The sequence below is a fragment of the Vicia villosa genome, linkage group LG1, assembly GCF_029867415.1.
Source record: "Vicia villosa cultivar HV-30 ecotype Madison, WI linkage group LG1, Vvil1.0, whole genome shotgun sequence".
Classification (NCBI taxonomy): Eukaryota; Viridiplantae; Streptophyta; class Magnoliopsida; order Fabales; family Fabaceae; genus Vicia; species Vicia villosa.
Window position 1 is genome coordinate 21,587,680 of NC_081180.1, and position 24,308 is coordinate 21,611,987.

The 24,308-nt window shown below is 34.4% G+C and overlaps 2 protein-coding genes across 2 annotated transcripts; both read left to right on the forward strand.

The window, feature by feature from the left end:
• The first annotated feature begins 5,146 nt into the window (after nucleotides 1-5,146).
• On the forward strand, nucleotides 5,147-6,436 carry LOC131602379 (zingipain-2-like). Its single transcript, XM_058874471.1, has 2 exons — nucleotides 5,147-5,616; nucleotides 5,691-6,436. Exons 1-2 carry the CDS (start codon nucleotides 5,187-5,189, stop codon nucleotides 6,272-6,274), a joined length of 1,014 nt encoding a protein of 337 aa, XP_058730454.1. The 5' UTR covers nucleotides 5,147-5,186; the 3' UTR covers nucleotides 6,275-6,436.
• Nucleotides 6,437-17,035: 10,599 nt separating this feature from the next.
• Nucleotides 17,036-18,391, forward strand: LOC131602387 (zingipain-2-like). The gene is made up of 2 exons (XM_058874479.1): nucleotides 17,036-17,496; nucleotides 17,656-18,391. Exons 1-2 carry the CDS (start codon nucleotides 17,067-17,069, stop codon nucleotides 18,237-18,239), a joined length of 1,014 nt encoding a protein of 337 aa, XP_058730462.1. The 5' UTR covers nucleotides 17,036-17,066; the 3' UTR covers nucleotides 18,240-18,391.
• Nucleotides 18,392-24,308: the final 5,917 nt, after the last annotated feature.

Below are 24,308 nucleotides of genomic sequence, written 5' to 3' on the forward strand. Positions count from 1 at the left end.
AGTTTGTCTTACCATGAAAAAATTTGCATTCTTGTCTCCATTTTAAGCCATAAATAATGCCGTGCTTATTTGTTATATATAATGACGTGAATAAAAGAATCCAAGAAAAACAAGCCGAAAATTGTTTAAAGAAAAACTCAAATCTTACTCATTTCTTTCTCTTTTTTATGTACTTTTTGGTGCTGATGATAAGATGTATTCATAAAATTTTTAACATTATAAAAATGAAATGTTTATATATTTAAATTAAAATATTATATGAGTTATGTCATGTTACGTCACATCTTTAAAAATGAAAGTATTAAAAGATCTCAAAAATTCTAAAATAAAAGAAATTAAAGTTTCATTTTAGATCAAATAGGAGGAATACAAATACATTTAAAGTAGGAAATTTCTTTACCTACCTCCCTATGGGGATCACCCCCAGCGAAAACCCCACTTTACCCCTGCTTCGGAAATGCATTTCCGAAGTATTTTTTTTTTAAAAATTTTTCAGACTTCGGAAGTGCATCTCCGAAAACACCAAATGGGGGGTGTTTTCGGAGATGCACTTCCGAAAACACCTTTTTTCAGATTTGGGGGGGTTTCGGAAATGAACTTCCGAATTATGCAGAAACTGTATTTTTTTTTATGTTTTTGGAAACAGTATCGTATTTTTAATTAAAGGAAGACGGCAAATAAAATAAGCGACATATAAACAGAAAATACTAACATGATAAAAATAGTAATATATACAAGCCGATCCAAATCCAAATAATAATAGTGTGCGAAAGATACAATCCGAAAACAAAAAAAAAAAAAACCGACCACTACTGGGTATGCCTAACCCTCTCTCCCTGGGACCTCCTCTGCCGCCTGTATGCCGCCGCACGGCCCGCATCAGTGACGATCATCTCCATCACGGCGACTGCCTCTCGACCGCCCTGATGAACGACACCTCGATCCAACGCGTCCCGCCCAAGCATCTCTATCCGCTGGCAGATCGGCAGGAGATCAATGGCGTGGTCATCCTCGGCCTGCTGGTTCTCCAAGATCTCCTCGTGTGCTGGCCTAGGAGCGCCGGGAGCGTCGGGTGTCAACAGAGGATGTGACACCCGATAGAATCATGTGACGTATCCCTCCACATTGTGCCAGTCCTGGGTGACCCGAATGCGACGATACTCCTCCGGTACCACATGATGCTCCCAATCCTCAAATATGGCAGTGAGCTGCACTCGGGTCACTGTGTCGGGAGCAACCTCAAAAGGTGACCTGAGTATCATCTGCACAAATCCGAACTGCCGCATGCACCGCTCAGGGAGATACCGAACCATGGTGCTGGTCCCGCATGCCAACCAGCTAGAATATAAAGATATGTCGTCAAAGGGGACAATATGAGTGTAGTCGTTGAATGGCCTCCAAGTGACGTCATCATGCAACGTGCGGTCCAGGTACCCACGGTATGGTCCCGCTGCATTGTTCCCCCTCTGGAGAACGTATCTGGCGGCCCTAGGCATGACATCATCGTACTCAGGATCAATGTGGAAGTCGTGGATGCGGGAGAAGTAAGAGATGATCCAGCTCTGAAACACAAACACGATAATGTATTAAAAATAAATACGAAACATAAATAAATACGAAACAATTAAAATGAAACGTACCGTAAGTAGTGTGTAGGATCCGGTCAACTGCCTCGTCCTCCAGTTGGAGGCCTCATTCAGCTTCTGGTATAGGTATGCCAGAGTAGCTGCCCCCCCCAGTTCCACTGGTGAACGGTGGTCAAGCCCATGAAGTAGCGGAGGTAGGTCACGTCGACGTACCTCGCACTCTTGTCCACAAAGATCGCAGCGCCTACCACATGCATGTACCAGCACCAGAGAGCGCAGCCACGCTGATAATGTGTAAATAGGTCGTCACCCGCATCTTCGGCTTCGGCCGCCGCCACCAGGTGGTGCTCAAAATAAGTGCTCAGTGTGGTGTACCGGATATGAGGCCCAGATGTCGTGATGCACTCATAGTCAGCAACTTCGGGCTCCATACCCAAATAGAGCGCCATCCACTCACTGGCTTCGATCCTCTGGATCCGGGAGTGGTGCAACAGCGCCCCCCTGATCGGCAGGTGGAGAAGACACTGCATATCATGCAAGGTGATCGTCATCTCCCCAACCGGTAAGTGGAAAGAAGACGTCTCCTTGTGCCACCGCTCCACAAAGGCCCCCTGCATGCCGTGGCTGATGGTGGAATACCCCGTCATGCAGAGCCCACTAAGCCCTGAAGCTCTCACCGCGTCGTTAAACCACTCGGCAGTCGGTTTAAACAGACTGAAAACCTTCAGGGCGTGGTTCACCATTTTCAACGACTCTCTCTCCTGTTACAAAAAAACAAATAAAAAAGTATGTTAAATAGACCGTTAAGAAAATATTGAATAAACGTCTAAATTATAAACGGTTAAATAATGTAGTCGGGCAAATTATAAAAAATACCTCTCCCTCCCAGATACGCCGAGCGACGTGCTCACGGTAGGTAAGCAGCACGGAAGTGTCACTGTGCCCTCCCGGGTAGCCCTCCTCCTGCTCATCCTCCTCCCCGAGTGGAGGGTCAACATCCGGTACCTCCTCCGCCTCGTGGTATGGCACTGCCACCTCCTCCTCCTCCTCCTCCTCTCGCTGGCGGGAAGAAGATACCCGAGCCAGACGACTCCTCGATCCAGATGTAGAGGTACCCTCGTCCATCTCCACGGGAACTCGCACACGTCGTCCCCGGCCCTGCCCCCGTCCCTGTGTCGACGCCAGCTGCGTCGCCGCCCGCTCGCGTCTAGCCGACGCAGTCTGGGTCTCTTTACCCTATCTGATGTGTGCTTGATTGCCTGACATGTACCTGAAAACAATTGAAATCGATTAATATGCGAGACAACATAAAGAACTAAAAAAAATTGCACTTATGATACAATTCGGAAGTTCATTTCCGAAACTGGGAATGGAGGTGTTTTCGGAAATGAACTTCCGAAACCCCCTGCGAGAAAGTTTTCTGCAACTTCCATGGCAGACCCCAAAAACAAACTTCAAAACTATGTTTAATCATTATAAACAACCTAAATATCAGTACCAACCTAACCTAATACATTTTTTGCTATTTGTAAACACCCTAATATGAATTTTAATCATAGATCTAAAACTCGAAATGCTTACCGATTGAAGAGATTGAAGGGCTTTTGATTGTAGTATAGCAAGGTTATTAGAGCCTTTGATGTAGCCTTGGAAGTGTTTGCACAAAATTTCTCTAGGGTTGTGTTTGATGTTGAATTAGGGTAAATGAATGGGGGAGGGGGGCTGCTTTGCTTAATCTGCAAAACGCGCAATATTTCGGAAATGAACTTCCGAAATGGTGTTTTCGGAAATGCATTTCCAAAATAAGTCAATTTTTTAAAAAAAAATGCGCTTTCGGAGATGCATCTCCGAAAACACATTTTTCTTGCATTTCGGAAATGCATTTCCGAAGTCAAGAATATATGTGATTTTTCACCAGAGGTGACATAGAAGGTTGGGAGGTGGGCAAAGAATTTTCCTTAAAGTATTAAGTAATAATATTCTTGGACTTTAAAAATATCATTACTTTCAACCTTGCTCTTCTTGGTAAACATGATGACATATAACATAACACTTTTGTCTCTCGTTCATTCAAAGTGCACTACTTTCTATACATATCGATTTTTTTTTTCCACTTCAAAGCTAAGGCATAATCCTAATTTACAGTGGCATAGTATTTGTAGTTCAAATAGTTTATTTTAAAAGAAGGAAACAAATGGTTAATAGGAGATGATGGTTAAAATCAAGCGCGGTTCTATAGCCAAGCTAGTTTGGGCATGCGTCGGGTTCAACCCCTACATTTTGTATTTCTTTCAATTTAATAGTTGATTTTTAAACAAAACTATAATCAAAATTAGTAAAAATATGGTGTAAAACTAAAACAGATGAATAACCAATGACTCAGTCCAATTACTTATTTTTGTTCAAATTACCTAAAATTTCTGACTCCGCCACTGGTTAAAATATCTGTTTTTTTTTTTTTTTAATAAGAAGTGGCGTTGTGACAATTCTATTCTTATCCCAATACCTCATAAATTTAATTTTCAAAATCAGTTTTGTGTGGATGATGTTTAATGTCCTTCTCATAATAAGAGATGGAACTCTTAGATAGTTAACACAATATATAATTTGATTAGTTTCAGCCAAATTTATCATACACCACTCTTTGACTTAGTTACAAAAGTGGTGTATTAAGTTTATTAAGAGACAAGCAAGTAGGATTTGACCCATTCTCTATTTAATTTCCTAATTTTGGTAAATACCATGTTGTATCAATGAGATTATAATTTTTCCATTTAAAAAAATACACATTCTTCTAACACAGAAATTAAAGACACTTTTTTATATTTTTTTATATCTCGGTAGTCGTCATCCCAAACTATTTGTAGATAATTAATAGTACCAATTAAACCAACTAATTGTAGGATAATATTTTTGTGACTCATATTGCTTGATTGTTGGATACGCCGAACAAAGAAGAAAAACACATTGAGCCAAAAAAAAATAAAAGAGAGAAACACGTTACTTTGGTGGGCAAGGCACACCGCCTAAGACGGACTTAAAATAATTTTATTTTTTTAGGTTTATTGAATAATAAATATATCTGATCTACATAAAAAATCAGATACATTTATTATTCAATATATTTAAAAAGAAAAAGTTTGTTTATAATTATGACAGGAAGAAATGGATAAATAAATACTAGTACATTTTAGTCTAATTATTATTATAAGTGTAATAAATATTTATAATTCGGTAGTGTCTTAAATAAATTTATATAATTTTTAATATTATAAATATATCTAACTCTATTAAATTGTTAAGTTGGTCTATATATTTCATCATTTACCAGTAACTGAGTTTTGTGATGGAACAATCTAAGAGGATGTGATATTTAAGTTTACTTGTCAACCTTAAACTAACCAACGTGTTGGACCATTCGTTACACATAATTTTCGCCAATAACATGTTGTTATTTGTTGTTATACTAATTTTTTCCACACACATAATTTCCTTTAAATTATGTTAAATTCTATAAATAGCCGTATCTAACGTTAACTTATTCACAAAACATTCTCTTCTTCTACTACTATTACTGCTGCATCTAGCTACCAAAAAAACATGAAACATCTTATTAGTGTTTGTATCATAGTCTTTTGGGTATGTGCATACCCAACCATGTCTCAAAAGCTGAATGAATCATCATCGGTTGTTGAAGCACATCAACAATGGATGATGAAGTATGAGCGCACCTACACTAACATTTCTGAGATGGAAAAACGTTTTCAGATATTTAAAAATAATTTAGAATACATAAAGAAACATAACAATGCTGGTAACAAGAGTTATACACTTGGCTTAAATCCATATTCTGATTTAACTAGCGAAGAGTTTATTGCTTCATACACTGGACTTAAAATACCAAGTCAAGTTTCTTCCTCTAAAATGGAGCCTGTTCCAATCCTCTTCAACTTAAATGATGATGTTCCAACTAACTTTGACTGGAGACAACAAGGAGCGGTCACATATGTTAAGGATCAACAAAGTTGTGGTAAGTTTATATATAATTACTCCGTTCACTATTATTATTATTATTAATTAATTAATTAAATCAATCTATTGTAGAATGTTGTTGGGCCTTTACAGCTGTGGCGGCCGTAGAAGGTATTGTTAAAATCAAAACAGGTGATTTGATCTCATTGTCTGAGCAACAACTGGTTGACTGTGATCAAAAAAGCCACGGGTGCAACGAAGGTTATATTAGCTCTGCCTTCGAAACTATAATAAAAGAGCAAGGCATTTTTAAAGAAACTGATTATCCTTACAAAGGAGTTGATCAAACTTGCCAACTAAATGGTCAAATACAAGTTGGAGCTCAAATAAATAGTTATGCAGCTGTAGCTCCCAATGATGAACAACAACTACTACAAGCTGTGACACAACAACCAATATCAGCTTCAATCTCTGTAGGTGAAGAATTTAAGAGATACATGCAAGGGGTTTATTCAGGATCGTGTGGAACCACTCTGAACCATGCAGTTACAATAGTTGGTTATGGTATAAGTGAAGAAGGGATGAAGTATTGGTTGGTTAAGAATTCTTGGGGTGAAAATTGGGGTGAGAATGGTTACATGAGGGTGCTCAGAGAAAGTGATGAAATTGGAGGTCAATGTGGCATTGCTAAGCAAGCTTATTACCCGACTATATAATAATTTTACATTACTTTTACAGTGTCGGTTCTTGTTGTGCCGGTATAATAAGTTTTCTACTATTACGTTAGTTCCTTTCCCTGAAACACTTGATTGGCTTCTTCTTAATTAATTGTATTGTATTGAAATTCATCTTAGTTATATCAATTAAGGAAAAATAAACATTATTATATATTATGTGTTATATGTGATTGATATTCTTTTTAAAAAGGTTTTACATCATCAAACTATAAAAAAACACTTTTACTTTGTCAACCAAACACAAACTATATTTTTTTAACATCAAAGTACATGAATAGGTTCAATTCAAACACATAATATACAATAAAGGAATAATCATACAATAGAACAAATATTATCTAATCCATTTTAATACAAATATTAGCCTCAAAATTTCAAATACAACTCAAAAATTGCTCAAATATCCTATAAAACCTACTACACCATGCAAGCAACAGACATGCATCTAAACTACGGAAAAGACCTCCTACATACCAGTACACCAACATAGACCTAGTCTTGCACTAAAACCAGACAATGGCATAACCACAAGCACATAATTGCCTTAGAACCGCTTTGCAGACTCAAAGATATCAATTACAGTCTACCTTATTTAAAACATATCTTTGACACGCTAAAAAAATAAGAGATTTGCATACCATTCTAGTTCATTTATAATATAACATATCTGTTATCGACCATGGCTCTCTTCATTCTGCCGGGTTGTGATAAGGAGGCCACAACACCTCAATTTTTGTATATTTGTTCATATATGTAAAATTATTAAAATATCCACCTTAACTTTAAGAGTTATTAATTAAATCCGAAATTTTCTTCTTTTCTTTATTTGCGATGTGAAAAACTTCTCTCTCTTTCTCAATGTTGCCACTTTCTTTTTCTCAATAGTGCGACATCTTATTCTTTCCATTTTACACCTTATGAACTTCAAAATTTTCTCAGTATTTCCGTTGACGTTGTCCATCACCATGCACAATTCACAAACGACGACAAAACTAGAACAAAAAAGGCTCGTCATCCACCACCACCGTAGGCCTTGACAAATATTCTATGTCAAGCCTTACAACAATAATATTATGATGTAGTTAATATTATGCATTGGTTTTGTACAACAAAAGCTCTTATTCAGGAATTGAGATAAAATGGTTGGGGGTAAATTGTTTACTTGTGTGAAGTCTTCTGTGAAAAATATGATATTGAGATTCTCGATCTTGATGGAGTTGAAATATTTTTCACTACCATTGACAAACAATTACAAAATTTGAATAATAAATTTAGTGAGCAAGCGATTGATTTGTTAACTCTAAGTTGTGCTTTGGCTCCCAAAGATAATTTCAAGTCTTATAAATTTTATATTATTTTCATTCTAGTTGAAAAATATTATCTCGTAGATTTTATGAGCATGAGAGGATTAATTTACAATTTCAACTTCGACATTTTATTATTGACACTCGTCAAGCATTGATTTTGATCAATTTATCGACTATTCAAGACTTATGTTCATCTTTGGTTGCAACTAAAAATAAGAAAAAAATGACTTGATTGATATACCACTATGCCTTGTCATGAACCTCCATGTATCCACAACCACTAGTGAAAGATCTTTTTCAACAATGAGAATTATCATGACAATATTGAAAAGTAAAATGGAAGCAAATTTTCTTGGAGATAAAATTACAGTTGTACCGGTAAAAAAGTATATGTGCGCATGGTATCCTTACAAAGGTAGGAGATACTCAGAGGCCTTAGTAGATTTATAACAATTTAGGGTGGTTAATGCTTGCCCGGTGTAATACTCCAATCTTGAGTATCTTATTTATTTATATTATTTATGAATTTATGTGTTTATTTAATTATTATATGGTGATAATTAAATTAATTTAGGTGGTAGGATGTGTGACCTTGAAAAGGGAGTGTAGAGAGTAACTAGAAGTTGATAGTTTTTATTTAGAATTATTTAATAATTAAAATAATAATATCTTATTGCAATTTATTTAATTAAATAAATAAATTGTGATTCTTGTATGAGTATGTGGGAGGGTCATGGAAGGGTGTAGGAAGAGTTTGGTGGGTTGGTAGAGTAATTAGAAACAAATAGAACTTAAATAATATTTTAGATCATTAAAATAATGAAATTAATTAATAAGTAAGAAAAATAGAAGAAATTAGAGTTAGTAGATGAGAATAAGTGAGGATATTGTGGAGATAACAAATTAGAAGATATTAGGTTTCTAATAAAAATGGATCATTAGAGAGTTTTTGGGATTAGAACGTGGACATAGAAGTTTTGGAGAAAGAGGTAAATGTGTGAAGAACAAGTCTAGGGCTCAAGGAGGAAAGAACCAAATTTGATTAGGGAGCTTGCTTGCTTGTTGGAAATCCAAGGTAAGGGGGAGAATAACCTTCATAAAGGGTATATACATGAGAGACAGGGTAGAGGAGTCCTTAACCTCAATTAGGTGTTAGGTGTTGTTATAATATTGTTGGATGTATTGACGATGAATTTATGTGCACGATGAGGTGTGTTTTTTCTATTTTGGCGTTGTTGATGTTTTCATCCATTGATTAACTTTTGAAAGTTTTAGGATGAACATGATTTTGGTGAAAAAGGGGTTTTAATATGAAAATTGATGAAATCATATACTATGAATATGTTATGATATGTATGATGTATTGTGGGTCGATTTTGGATGCTGAGAGTGAGAAAATCGGAGTTCAGATCTGAACTCCATGGCTGAATTTGTATTCTGTCTGTCACGTCCACTCTCAGTGCAGGATGAAATTGGAGTTCAATGTGGCATTGCTAATCTGGCTTATTACCCAATTATATAGTAATTTTTTATTGTTTTTACAATGTCAGTTCTTGTTATGCCATTATAATAAGTTTTCTATTATTATGTTCTTAGTTCCTTTCCTAAGAGCACTTGGTTGGCTTCTTCTTGCTTGATTATATTGCATTGAAATTTATCTGATTTATATCAATTATGAAAAACTAAATATTATTATACATCATGTGTTATTTATGACTGATATTCTTTTTAAGAACTTTTTACAATGTAAAAACTATAAAAAAAACACTTTTCCTTTGTCAACCAAACATAAACTATATTATTTTTAACACCAAAGTACATGAATAGGTTCATTTCAAACACAAAATATACAAGAAAACAATAATAATACAATAAAACAAAGACTATTTAAATCATTTTAATACAAATATTGTTGCAATTAATAATAATTAATCATCATTTGAGAGGGTCAGGTAACACAATTTCAAACCCTTGAAACATTCTCACGTATATGTGCTTCTACTTGCTCGTCGGTGTGTCTTGCAAGTACAACTCACCCCCTCATTATCAATACTGTGCAGACGTCTCTGACCTACTTTCTGATTCCGATCACTCTCCGGATCAATTTGTTTTGATTGTTTAGAAAAATTAAATTCTATTTACTTTTCCTAAATACTTATTTTAGGAAATGATAATAATAAAATCTAAATAACTTTTATTAAAGTCTCGAAAATGATTCACGTGTCTCTCTAATTATTAGGTGAAATTAGTGTTGGAGTGTTATATTTTTAGATGAGTTATTTCACTCTCTTCTTTCAAACTAATTTTGTTGTTGTGAGAGTATATTGTTTTTAGATGAGTTATAGTGAATGTTTTGGTTTTCAGCTATTTATGTTTTAACCATTGAGAATGTTACTATATTGTCTTTTTTTTTTTTTCATAGTTTGTATCTTTTGTAATGTCTATAATTGCTATTTAAACATAAATACAACAACTACATATCCTCTCCCTCAAATTCTTTGTGCAAGTAAGATAGTTCTATATTTTACAATCTAACTTAAGGTTAGTTTCAATACCAAACTGTATCCACAAACTATGAATACAAGTGGTCTTAATTATCTTTCCAAACTAAGTTTTCAACCAACATGTTTTCTTATTTGTCTTAAACAAATATCTCTTCAACTATGTATGCCTTTCAAACTTGCCTTTCTTATGCTCGGATTTTTTCTATCATCATTGAATTTATGGATTTTGAAAAACATTTTGCAGATGCTCTGATAATAGTTTACTTTATTGTGATGGATGTAACAAGTTAAAGGTGATGTTTATTTTATCAACAAAATGCATAAAGGTAACATTTGACTTTGTTCATTTTTTCCTGTAAAAAGTCAGCACATATGTTTCTTTTCCTCTTATGCTTTCGGCTTTCTACCGATGAACAAAGCGAAACACAAGTCCACTCCATACACTGAGCATGTGCATCATCGAGACTACCTTTTTTACACTCAATAACTTTTAATCATTATTATAATAATAATAATAATAATAATTATTTAATAGCTTTTAATTATTATTACTATTACCATTATTATCATGTGGCCTTTTATTATTATTACCATTAGTCCATTACAATGAATCAATTGTGTCTTCAAAAAGCAACTTCTTTTAATTTAGTTTAAGTTTAAAATTTGAATATTTTTAAAAAATTTATTTGTGAAAAAAAATCTTTGAGGAAAGTGTTAAATTTGATTTTTTATTTTATTATTTAATTTACAAGAGTGTAATTTGAAAATCATTATAAATTGTTTTTGAAACTAAAAGAAAAAAGTTGAAATTTTAATTGAATTATAGATTTTCTTATAATTCAATTAAAGTTTCAACTGCACATATTGCCATGCTGCTTCCACATTCGTCCACATCTTTAGTTTTTCAAAATTTCAACTGCACCTCTTCATTTGCTTTGGTTTGGAACAATTTCTTTATTATATTATCTCTGGTATGCTGAAATGCATTTAATGCATACTGATCAATATCCTCAAAATATACATTATCACAATTTTACCATATCTCTCATATGCATTATCACAATCTTACCATATCTCTCATAAATCTTAAACAAATAATTATTGTAATAAATCTTACACAAATTATAAATGTTTTTTATTCGTCAAATATTAAAAAATAAAGCCCTCAATGGACCAATGGTACTTGAAATCATGATGCTCATCACACATGTCAGGAAGAAAAGATTGGTTTGTCAACATAAAGCCCTCAATGAAGAACATGGTAAAATTCGCAAATGACAATACTCTAACAAATGAAGGTATTGAAGACGTTCTAATTATGAGGAAAGATGGAAAAATGGCAGTAATTTCTAATGTGTTGTACATACCAAGCATGAAGAGCAACTTGCTCATCATTTGGCAGTTGGTCGAAAAGAATTACAAGGTGTCGATCGAAGACAAGATGATGAGAGTTGTCGACTCAAGTGAGAGGTTATTCTTGAAGGCTCCTATGTCTCAGAATAGAACCTTCAAAATTGAACTCAACGTGATGGAGCACGAGTGCCTAGCAACTGCAGCTAGCAGAGATGAATGGATATGACACTATACTAGGCCATTTCAACTTCAATGACATTAGAGATTTGAAAAAAATAAATATGGTTCCAGGGTTATCAGAGATCGACATGCCAAGAGAAGTGTTTGGGGAATGTGTGCAGGCGAAACAACACAAGAACAACTTCAGTAAGGATGCAGAAAGAAAGTCGAAGGCAATCCTTGAAGTCATATACTCTAATGTATGTGGTTCAATCCAGGTGGATTCAACATGAGGTAATAGATACTTTGTCATATTCATAGATGATTTCAGTCAAAAACTGAGGACTTATCTGATCAAGAAGAAAAGTGAAGTGACCGAGATATTTTCTAAGTTTAAATCTAGGGTCGATAGCTCAAAGTTTTGAGAAATGATGGTGGTGGAGAGTATGTGTTGAAAGATTTCGATGCATTGTGTGAAAAAGAAAGGATTGTGCATGAGGTGGCGCCACCCTACACTCCACAGCAAAATGGAATTTCATAAAGAAAGAATCGAACCATCATGAATATGGTGAGAAGTATGTTGAATGGCAAGTATTTACCTAGAGAATTTTGGGGTGAAGCCGTGTCGACGACAACATACATTTTGAACAGATGTCCGACAAAGAAGCTAGAAGGAATTACTCTTGAAGAATGTTAGCTGGTGTTAAACTTAGCTTAAGTCATATGAAAGTATTTGGATCTATAGCACATAGACATGTTCCAGATCAGTTGAGAAGAAAACATTGATTCAGATGATCCTAATAGGATATCATTTGACTGGAGGATACACGTTATTTGACCCAGTGAACAAGCAAGTAGTGATCAGAAGAGATGTGATCATAGATGAGCTTAAAGAATGGGATTGGACTGAGAATGTCAAGAAGGACTCAGTGAGAATCTTTTGCGAAGAACCATCCACTGAAGTCGAAAGAGAAGAAGTCAAAAGTGATGTAGGCCTAAGTAGACCTCAGAGAACAAGACACATGCCTGCAAGGTTGCAAGATTGTGTGATTACAACAGATGATGTGGTTGATAATTAAGGTGAGCTAATACATTATGCTTTCCATGTAGATATCTAACCATTCAATGCTACTGAAGCATTGAAGGATCTGAAGTGGGTGAAAGCAATGAACGAAGAAGTAAAATCCATCGAAGACAATAATACTTGGTCACTTGTCGAATTGCCTTAAGGAAAAAAGAAAATTGATGTCAAGTGGGTATAAAAAGTGAAGATGAATCCCAGAGGGGAAATAACTCGACACAAAGCAAGGCTCGTGGCGAAAGGATTTCTCCAGAAGGAAGGAATAGATTTCGATGAAGTTTTCGCACCTGTTGCTAGAATCGAAAAAATCAGTCTGGTTGTTGGTCTGGAAACCATGAACAATTGGCACATGTGTTAGATGGATGTTAAATGTGTATTCCTGAATGGACCCTTAGACAAAGAAGTCTATGTTTCACAACCAACTGAGTTTGTGAAACATGGCAAAGAAAGAAAGGTGTACATGTTGCATAAAGCCATGTACAGACTAAAGCAAGCTCCAAGAGCTTGGAATAAGAAGATCGATAGTTTCCTAAGGAAGAACGAGTTTGTGAAGTGCACAACTGAGCATGGAGTATATGTAATAAGAAGAAAGAGTGAATTGCTTATACTATGTCTCTATATCGATGATTTTTTGATAACAGGTAGGTGCAAGAAAGAGATCGGAGACTTCAAAAGAGATCTTAGCAAGGAGTTCGAAATATATGATCTGGGCGACATTTCATACTTCATTGGCATCAAATTCTACCAGAGTAGTAGAGGTTTGATGATGCATCAAAGAAGATATGCAAGAGAAATTCTCAAGAGATTTGAGATGAAAGAACGCAACTCGACTTCCACACCTGCAGAGCTAAGACTACAACTGTCAAAAGATGTAGATGAAGATAATGTTGACCCAACCCAATACAGAAGGCTTATTGGGTCATTAAGATACCTTTGTCACAAGAGGCCTGACTTAGCATACAGTGTAGGTATGGTAAGTAGATTCATTCAGAAGCCAAAGGTATCACCTCTAGAAGCGGCGAAGAGGATACTAAGGTATCTCAAAGGAACTCTTGAATATGGCATTCTGTTTCATGCATATGATAAAGGAAAAGAATGCAAGTTAGTAGGATACACTGATTCAAGTTGGTGTAGTCATGCTGAGGATCAAAAATCCACAGCTAGTTATGTGTTCATGCTAGGTAGTCCACCAATTGCTTGGAGTTCGAGAAAGGAGCCAGTAGTGGTATTATCATCATGGGAAGCAGAGTACATAGATGCTTCTCTTTGTGCACGTCAAGTAACATGGATGGTGAACTTGGTTGAAGAAATCACAGGTAAAGATCATACAGCAATTACCATGAAGATCGACAGCATGTCAGCTATCAATCTGGCAAAGAACCCGATAGCACCTGGCCGAAGCAAGCACATTTAAATGAGGTTCCACTATCTTCGAGAGCAGATAGCAAATGGGAAGATGAACTTGGAACACTGCAGAACTGACAATCAGATTCCAGATATCATGACGAAGGGAGTGCAAGTTGAAGTGTTCAGAAGACTAAGAGCTATAATGAGCATAGATAACTTAGACATAATGAATTATGTGGTGTGTTAAATTGTAATTCCTTATGTCGAAAAGATTTGATTTGATTTAGAAGTGTGGAAACAGTTTCTTACACACATATTTGATTTAGATCTAAATTAGATAGATTGATTTAGGTCTAAAATAGATTAGATTTGGTTTAGTTCTTAAATAGGTATTTTGGGCTTTTATAGTTTTGAACTTTTGGCTTAGAGAGTTAGCTAACCTAAATCTATAAATAAAAGGAGTAACCCCTACTTTTGTAATCAAGTCAATTGAGTTGTATTCACAGAATTTGCAGTTGCAAGTGAATAATAAAGTTTTCCACAGTTTGTGGGCAGAGAGAAATTCTGCATAATCATTTTCTTTCTTTCTTTTATATTGTTCATCGTTATTATTGTTGATATCAATCTTGTTCATCAAGATTGGTAGAAATTCATCATAGGTTTCAGTGGATTTCCAACAAAAAGTGCATTGTTGATATAATTATTTTTATAAACGGGAAAAAGTCTATTGTTGATATGAATATTTTGCAAACGTAAAATTTTTTATTGTTAATACAAATATATTTATAAATAGGAAAAGTGTATTGCTGATACAAATATTTTTATAAATGGGAAAAAATATATTGTTGATACTATTGAGAATCAAGTGTGAGGAAGAAGTTTCACATTGGTTAGAAAAGGGAAGAATTAACACTTTATAAGTGAGAGAACTCACACACCTATTACCTTAAGGTTTTAGGTGTAGAAGTGGTGTGTCTCACACAAAGTGTCTCCCAAGTGTAATATGCTCCCTCATTGATCCCCTCGAGTTGCCCCTAACAGTGGTATCATGGGCCTTTGGTTCGAGAAATGAACCGACTTACTTGTAGTTGAAGAAAGTCAATGGATACAAGTGAATGTGGAAGAGAGAGCTTTCACATGAGGGGGAGCATTGTGTCTTGACTCACACTTGAGAGGGAGTGTTGAGAATCAAATGTGAGGAAGAAGTCTCACATTGGTAAGAAAAGAGAAGAATGAACATTTTACAAGTGAGAGAATCCACACACCTATTACCTTAAGGTTTTAGGTGGAGAAGTGATGTGTCTCACACAGTGTGTCTCAAGTGTAATATGCTCCCTCGTTGACCCCCTCTAGTTGCCCCTAACATATACTAATATTTTTATAAACTGAAAAAAAAAAATTGTTCATACAAATATTTTTGTTAACGAAAAAAGTTTAATATTGATAAAAAATTGTATAAATAAAAATAGTTTTATCGTTGATACAAATAGTTTTATAAATGAGAAAAAAGTTTATTGTTGATACAAATATTTCTATAAATTAAAAAAAGTCTACTATGTATACAAATATTTTTATAATTGAATAAGTGTATTAATAATATAAATATTTTTATAAACGACGGTTTATATCTATTAAAAAAAAGTACGTATACCCGACTAAAATCCGTACGTACACACGGATTTTTTTACAAGTGTTTTAATGAAATGTTATAATTTTTTCCCTAATAAAAACTCACGTTGTATTTCTAACACACAAATCAACCACATTCTCTTCTATTTTCTAGTTGTCGTCATGAAAACTATTTGTAGGTAATTAATAGCAATTAAACCCATAAATTATTGGGAAACATTTTTCTGAGTCATACTCCTTGATGGTTGGATAACCCAACGAATAAGCCAAGAAAAAGAGAGAAACACGTTAATGAGTTGGACAATGCAAGCTGGTTAAGACAGATTTAGAAATAGGAAAATAGGAAGTGTATCAACTTTTAGACAAATAGTGCATCTAAGTTTAATTATTAATACAAGTGTATCAACTTTTATATTGAATTAAATCATTAAATTTGTTTAGCTGTCACTTTTCTTCTTTTTCTTTCCCCTCTCTCTCAAAGAGGGGTGATTTAGGATCAATTTTATCCAAAATCATCCCTCCAAATCGTTTTTGTTTATCTATTACTTAAATAAGTGATTTTCACACCTTTTCTTTTTGTCTTTTTTGTGATTTCGTGGATCATCGTTTGTTTTGATTTCCCATATTTTTGTGGTGTATTTTGATTTCTCGTCTTTGTGCGGGTATTTTGTTTTTTCGTTTTTGTGCGGTGTTCATTTGTTTCAGGTTGAAAGATTAGTTTCGATCTAGTGCAAATCCAATCAATAACTTTGGTGCCGTCAACGCTACAGATCCAGAAGCATGAATATTTCGGACATCTCAATACAGTCAATACATTAATATTTGTAGGCATATGCAATTTGCCGTTTTATGCTATTAACATGGATGTTGTGGATTTGTTCGCAGATTCATCCTTTTTGTTTTTGGCGATTTTGAATTTGTATTACAACGATGTACTCTATCGATTTGAATGAATGAATATCATTTATTTTCTGTCAAAAATCATTAAATTTGTCTATAATTTCTCATAGCACTCTTAAATAGATTTATAAAATTATTAATATTGTAAATGTATCTAACTCTATTAAATTGTTAAATTGTTGAGTTTGGTATTTGATTCTCTATAATATTACTATCTGCTCAAATATGTTGATAGTGATGGAACATTCTAAGAGGAAATGCTATTCAACTTTACAAGTCAACCTTAAAGTGACCAACGTGTTGGACCCTTTACAAATCAATACCGAGATTTTCGCCAAGGACATGTGATTGTCTATTGTTATACTTATTTTTCACTATACACATGATTTTCTTTCTGCTATGTTAAATTCTATAAATAGCCGTATCTAATGTTAACTTCTTCACAAAACATTCTCTTCCATTCCTACTACCATATCTAGCTACCAAGAAACATGAAACATCTTATATCTGTTTGTATCACTATCTTTTGGGCATGTGCATACCCAACCATGTCTCAAAAGCTGCATGAATCATCATCGATTGTTGAAGCACATCAACAATGGATGATGAAGTATGAACGCACATACACAAACAGTTCTGAGTTGGAGAAACGTTTTCAAATATTTAAAAGTAATTTAGAATACATAGAGAAACATAACAATGCTAGTAACAAGAGTTACAAGCTTGGCTTAAATCCATATTCGGATTTAACTAGTGAAGAGTTTATTGCTTCATACACTGGACTCAAAATACCAAGTCAAGTTTTTCCCTCCAAAATGGAGTCGGTTCCTATACTCTTCAACTCAAATGATGATGTTCCAACCAACTTTGATTGGAGACATCAAGGAGCGGTCACAAATGTTAAGAATCAACACAATTGTGGTAACTATATATATAATTACTCTATTATTACTATTATTATTATTATTATTATTATTATTATTATTATTATTATTATTATTATTATTATTATTATTATTATTATTATTATTATTATTATTAGTATTATAATTATTAATTAATTAATTAAATCTATTGTAGGATGTTGTTGGGCTTTTACGACTGTGGCATCTGTAGAAGGTATTGTTAAAATCAAAACAGGTGATTTGATCTCATTGTCAGAGCAACAACTGGTTGACTGTGATCACCAAAACAACGGGTGTAATGGTGGTTCTATTAACTCTGCCTTTGAATCTATAATAAAAAATCAAGGTATTCTTAAAGAAACTGATTATCCTTACCAAGGAGTTGATCAAACTTGCCAACTAAATGGTCAGATACAAGTTGGAGCTCAAATAAATAGTTATGCGACTGTAACTCACAATGATGAACAACAATTACTACAAGCTGTGGCACAACAACCAGTATCAGTTGCAATATCTGTAGGTGATGAATTTAAGAGATACATGCAAGGGGTTTACTCAGGATCGTGTGGAACCACTTTGAACCATGCAGTTACCATTGTTGGTTATGGGATAAGTGAAGAAGGGATGAAGTATTGGTTGGTTAAGAACTCTTGGGGTGAAAACTGGGGCGAGAATGGTTACATGAGGGTGCTCAGAGAAAGTGATGAAACCGAAGGTCAATGTGGCATCGCTATGCTAGCTTATTACCCAATTATATAGTAACTTTATGTTCTTGTTGTCCCGTTTTAATAAGTTTCCTATTATTATGTTCTTAGTTCCTTTACTTAGAGTACTTGGTTGACTTCTTCCTGCTTGATTATATTGTATTGAAATTCATCTAAGTTATATCAATTATGAAAAACTAAATATTATTATACATCATCTGTTATTTATGATTGATATTCTTTTAAAAGACTTTTTACATTGTCAAACTATAAAAAAACACTTTTACTTTGTTAACCAAACACATACTATATTCTTAAAAATATTTAAATCATTTTAATGCAAATTTTGTTGTCAATTCAAACACTAACATATACAAGAAAACAATAATAATACAATAAAACAAAGATTATTTAAATCATTTTAATACCAATTTATTTGTAATTAATCATTATGGATGCATTTCAAAATGACAAGAAAATATGTATGTGAATGTTGTTTTCGAATTCACAAATAGGAAACATTATGAAAAGTGTTGAATTAGGAAATTTGTATTTTAAATTTGAAAATATGCAACACTTCGTGAAGTGTTGCAGAACACAGTCATAATAGGCAACGCTTCTGAACTGTTGTTGTAGGCGAAACAATGCAACATTTGGTAAAAGTGTTGTTGTGGGCAAAACAATGTAACATTTGGTAGAAGTGTTGTTGAAAGTATATGTTTCATCAAAGGTCTTAACTTTGTGAAATCATGTCGGCATAACATCCTACCATCGTGTGACAAGCAACCTTGTTACATAATAAACCTCTCTGTGTCTTAACCATCCACGACCTACCACGAGGGTATCAGTCAAAAGCATATCAAGTCAACTAGCTTTATTAGTCTCCAAGAAGAGGTATCAAATTAATTCACCTTGTCAGTCTCTAAGAAGAGGTATATCAAATTATTTCACCTTGTCAGTCTCCAGGAAAAGGTATACCAATAGATTCACCTTATCAATCTCCAAGCAGAGGTATATCAATCATTTAACCTTGTCTGTCTCTAAGAAGAGGTATCAAATTAATTCACCTTGTCAGTCTCTAAGCAAAGGTATATCAAATTATTTCACCTTGTCAATCTCCAAGCAGAGGTATATCAATAGTTTCACCTTGTCAGTCTCCAAGAAAAGGTATATCAATAGTTTCACCTTGTCAGTCTCCAAGCAGAGGTATCAAATCATTTCACCTTGTCAGTCTCCAAGCATAGGTATCAAACATTTCATCTTGTCAGTCTCCAAACAAAGGTATATCAAAACATTTCACATTATCAGTCTCCAAGCAGAGGTATAAATCATTTCACCATATCAGTATCCAAGCAGAGGTATCAACCCACTTACCTTATCAGTCTTCAAGTAGAGGTAGATCGATCAACTTACCTTATCAGTCTCCAAGCAGAGGTATCAACCCACTTACCTTATCAGTCTTCAAGCAGAGGTAGATTGATCAATTTACCTTACCAGTCTCATAGCAGAGGTATATCAATCAAGTCACCTTCTCAGTCCTGTGGCAAAGGTAGACAACATCACTCGTCTTATAAATCCCTTGGTATAGGCAATCTATTCCAAAATTCAATCGTAGGAAACCCTACAAACATGAGCAAACTCATGCATCCATTAATCTTTCAATAATAGGCATCCCAATAAACATGAGCAACCTCACGTGTTCATCAGCCGCCTTACGTAAAAGTCATGAACAACCTCACACTTTCCAATTACCTGATTGACCTATTCCGGTAACCATACTGATGCCAGTAACCTTACTGAGTATTCATCTCAATCACCTGATTGACGTATCTCGGTAACGTTACCGATTCCAGTAACCTTACTGAGTGTTCATATTCCTAGTCACCTGATTGATGTTTTCTGGTAACCTTACTGATTCCAGTAACCTTACTGAGTGTTCATATTCCCAATCACCTGATTGATGTTTTCTGATAACCTTATCGATGCTGGTAATCTTACTACCTTGATTTCTTTCCGGTAACCTTACCGACGCTAATGGTTTTATTATGTTTATCATCCGGTAAGATTACTTACGCCACTAACCTTACTAATATTTGTTTCATAAATCATTTCGAAGTCCAGTACATGTCTGGCGAATTATTCCAAAACCCGGTCCCGTATGGTAAAGACTACCTTTATATCAACTTCAAGTTCCAAAAAAACAATTTCAAAACTCGTCATATTTATCCCTCAAGGTTGTGATAAGTATGCAGAATCTGCAATGAACTCTATAGTTCATTGTGTCAGTCTCAAAGCAACAATGAATTATCTAATCTGTGTTATTTACCCCCTGGGTTGCGGTAAGTACGTAGTAACTACGATATGATATGTTGTATTAGTCTCTAAGCATCAATGTATTATCAAACTTGTGTTATTTACCCCTAGGTTATGGTAAATATACAAAAATTTGTGATATAACTTGTTGCATTAGTCTCGAAGCATCGATAAGTTATTTAATTTCAAACTCCGCGTTATCTGCCCACTAGGTTGTGGTAGATGTGCAAAAATCTGCGATATAATTCATTGTGTTAGTCTCTAAGCGTCAAGGAATTATCAAACTTGGGTTATATACCCTCTAGGTTGTGGTAAACACAACAAAATATACATTATAACTTATTGCGCCAGTCTCCAGGCAACAATAAGTTATTTTCAAACATTCATTTCTATCCGTTTAGTCCCCTGGCAGAGATAGAATTGGTACCGTCCTTACCATCATATTAGTCCCTTGGCAGTGATAGATATGTCAAACTTGTGTTATCTACCCCCTAGGTTGTGGTAAATATGTAAAATCTGCGATATAACTTGTTATGTTAGTCCCTGAGCGGTAATAAGTTATTCTCAAAGTTTCCCCGCCTCTGGGCGTTATACTTTCATTTTTCAAATTCAAACTGTTCCAATTCAAACATTTCCAAAAGTCACACTTTCAGTTATCAAATTCCAGTCTTGGTTGAGAACAGACATAATCGACACCATGATCAAATTCCACTCTTAGTTGAGAACAGACACAACCGACACCATTATCAAATACTTGTCTTGGTTGAGAACATACACAACCAACACCATTATCAAATTCCAGTCTTGGTTGAGGACAGACACAACTGACGCCATTTCCAATACTAAATTTCATATCCACGTCATTTATCCTCTAGGTAGCGATAAATGTACAAAATCTACGATACAGCCTTCGATGTTAGTCTCCAAGCATTAGCAACTGTTTTCCAAATTCAATCGACATGGTTTAGTTAGTACCCTGACATAAACAAAGTTGATACCTGCACCGTCTACTCCCTAGATTGTAGTAGACACATGAAACCATAACCATTCATGTTAGTCCCAAAGCGTTAGCAAGTTGTTTTCAGATCTATTTTCAAACTCACGTTTACCCTCTAGGTTGTGGTAAATACGTGAAATTTGCGATTACTCTTCTCCAAGCGTTGATGAGTTATCCATGTCGTCTTCTTTTGGTTACCTACTATATGTACGAGTTATCCACGTCATCATATCTAGGCTGTTTGCATTCGCTTTACTCAGGCATTGATGAGTTATCTGCGTCATCATTGCCCCTTTTCACATTTTTTACTTACCATCAAACTGTTTTTCAAATATTTTCAAGTCTTTGGTTAAATTTTGGGGTCTTCCATTATTTAATGACCCTCCAATTTGAATGTGTGAGAACTACGTATTCTCGCACCCTTCAATCGAAGAGTGATAAAATAGGGGCAGTTGTCATACCCAAAATTTGCCCACCCCATTTCAAAAAGTCAAATGATCTTAAAATTAGGTTTCGTAAAATTCTTTGGTTTATTTACACTAACATTTTGGGTTTTATAGATATTCATTTTAAATTTATTTTGTCTATTTAAAAATTTATAATAGTTAATTTAAAATTATTTGTATTTCTTAAATAGTAAATACTTACTTACACTTCATATACTTTCAATTGGCATTTTATTCCGAATAAATAACATATTACAATTGGTAAGGGAGCAGAGCTTGTAAGCATAACGTCACGGGTTTGAATCCCATCATCGCACAATTTAACATTTTTTGGTTTTTGTTACTAATTTTCTTTCCTTTTTGAAAATATCAAAATTTGGGATTTCCTTGGTGTGAGTTATTTCCTTTTTGGGATTTTAACCTAATTTTTGGTTCTATAAATAGGGCTCTCTTCACCCTAATTGATCATCTACAAAACCTATAATTTCTCTACACACTTTCAAGATCAACAATTTTTCAATCTCTCTCTTACAAACTTTCTTTTTTACTTTTGGTTATTTCAGGGTTTTTGTCTTAAACATAAACCTTGTTGTTGTCTTTAATAGACAAAGACCAACAAATAACCACAATTTTTTCAATTCACACTTTTTTTCAAACCTTTCAAACTTTCTACGATTTTCGGCCAATTATTTCAATATGAGGCCTCCCTTTTTTTATTTATCAAAATCTTGTTTTTTCCAAAATCCTTTGGTTTTTCTTTTCTTTTGGACCAATGATTAAATCTTTGATATGAGGCCGGCTTTTATTTTCAATTTTATTTTCCACCATTATTTAAAACTTCTTTTGTTTTGTTTAATATGACAATATTGATAGATAAATATGATAACACAATAAAAATTTTAAAACCTCATTTACCTACTTATCCAGGGAGGTAAAGGGTGTCTAACACCTTCTCTTTGCCTAATTTACCTACTTATCCAGATATATTTTATTTTTATGGGTTTCCCACTTTCTCTGTCTTTTCATTAGGATAAAACAAGTAGTGGGTGGCGACTATCCTGTTTAAACGTAAATTTTAAAAGTAGGTTGTAACACCATCCACCACTGGGCTTATTCCTTGAAAGATTTTTTATCCTTCTTGTTCATGTTTTGCGATTATCTTTTATCTAGAGTGTAGCGGTAAAAATGTGACTCGACGCGCTTTCACGCATTCGAAGTACAACAGAGTCGCCACCGAACTTTATTTATTCCAAGAAGGAAAGGGAAAATATCGATAAAACCCACGAATAAAAAAGAAAGGATAAGATGGTCATCGCAACCAAATTAGGGTTCGGGAGTCGGTTAAGCAAGGGGAAGGTATTAGCACCCCTCACCTCCATCGTACTCGATGGGACCCATTTAGTTATTCTTGTGATTTATTGTTAGCTTATTATCTACTTGCGTTATTTATTAGGTTGGAAAGAAGTAAGGAACAAAAAAAGGTTTTTTATTATTGTGCTCGCCAAGACATTTGTATCTTGTGCCTACGTATTCCCTAGTGCAATGGGAAAGTCAGAGCAATCGTAGTTCGGGACAAAAAACCACGAAATGTTTGTTGGTTGATTTTAGCGAGAGGTACTCGATTGCATTCAAATGGAAATACTACGCGCACATGGGTATGATATCACTACAAGAATGGATAACTAAATCAAGATAAGACATGATTTTGGCCATCATCGCATTCGAGTGGAAGATGTTAGATCTTCACATGTGGAAGTATGTTCGTATTGAAATTGAATAAGTGTCTCGTTTTATGAAAAAAAGTGTTTTAGAATGTAAAGGGGTGTGAATGAATTGAAAGTTTGTTTGTTAAGAGAAATCAAACATTTAAACAAAAGCTTAACGGCCATCGTCTAAATGCTTGAAAGAGGAAATTGTATAAGTACGTACAACCCCCTCGTAGGTGATGAAAAGGATGCGTGCTAAGGCGAGAGAAAGATGGTTTGATGAATTTGAAATTGTTTTGTAAAAGAAATGGATTGAGTTTGAAGTATTTTTAAATTGGATTCAAGTATTTAAACAAAAGCTTAACGGCCATCGCTTAAAATACTTGAAAGAGTATTTGCTAAATCGGGTTTTTAGAAGTCTTTAATGGAGTTTAAACATCCAAACAAAGGCTTAACGGCCATCGCCTAGATGTTTAAAGAACAAATTGTACAAGTACGTACAAACTCTTCTTTCCATTATAGATAAAATGATTTGAATGTTAAAAGAAAAGCGTTTTTTTTTGTTAAAAAAAGGTGAATTAAATCGAGTTTGAAAGAGTCTTTAATGAAGTCTAAACATCCAAACAAAGGCTTAACGGCCATCGCCTAAATGTTTAAGAACA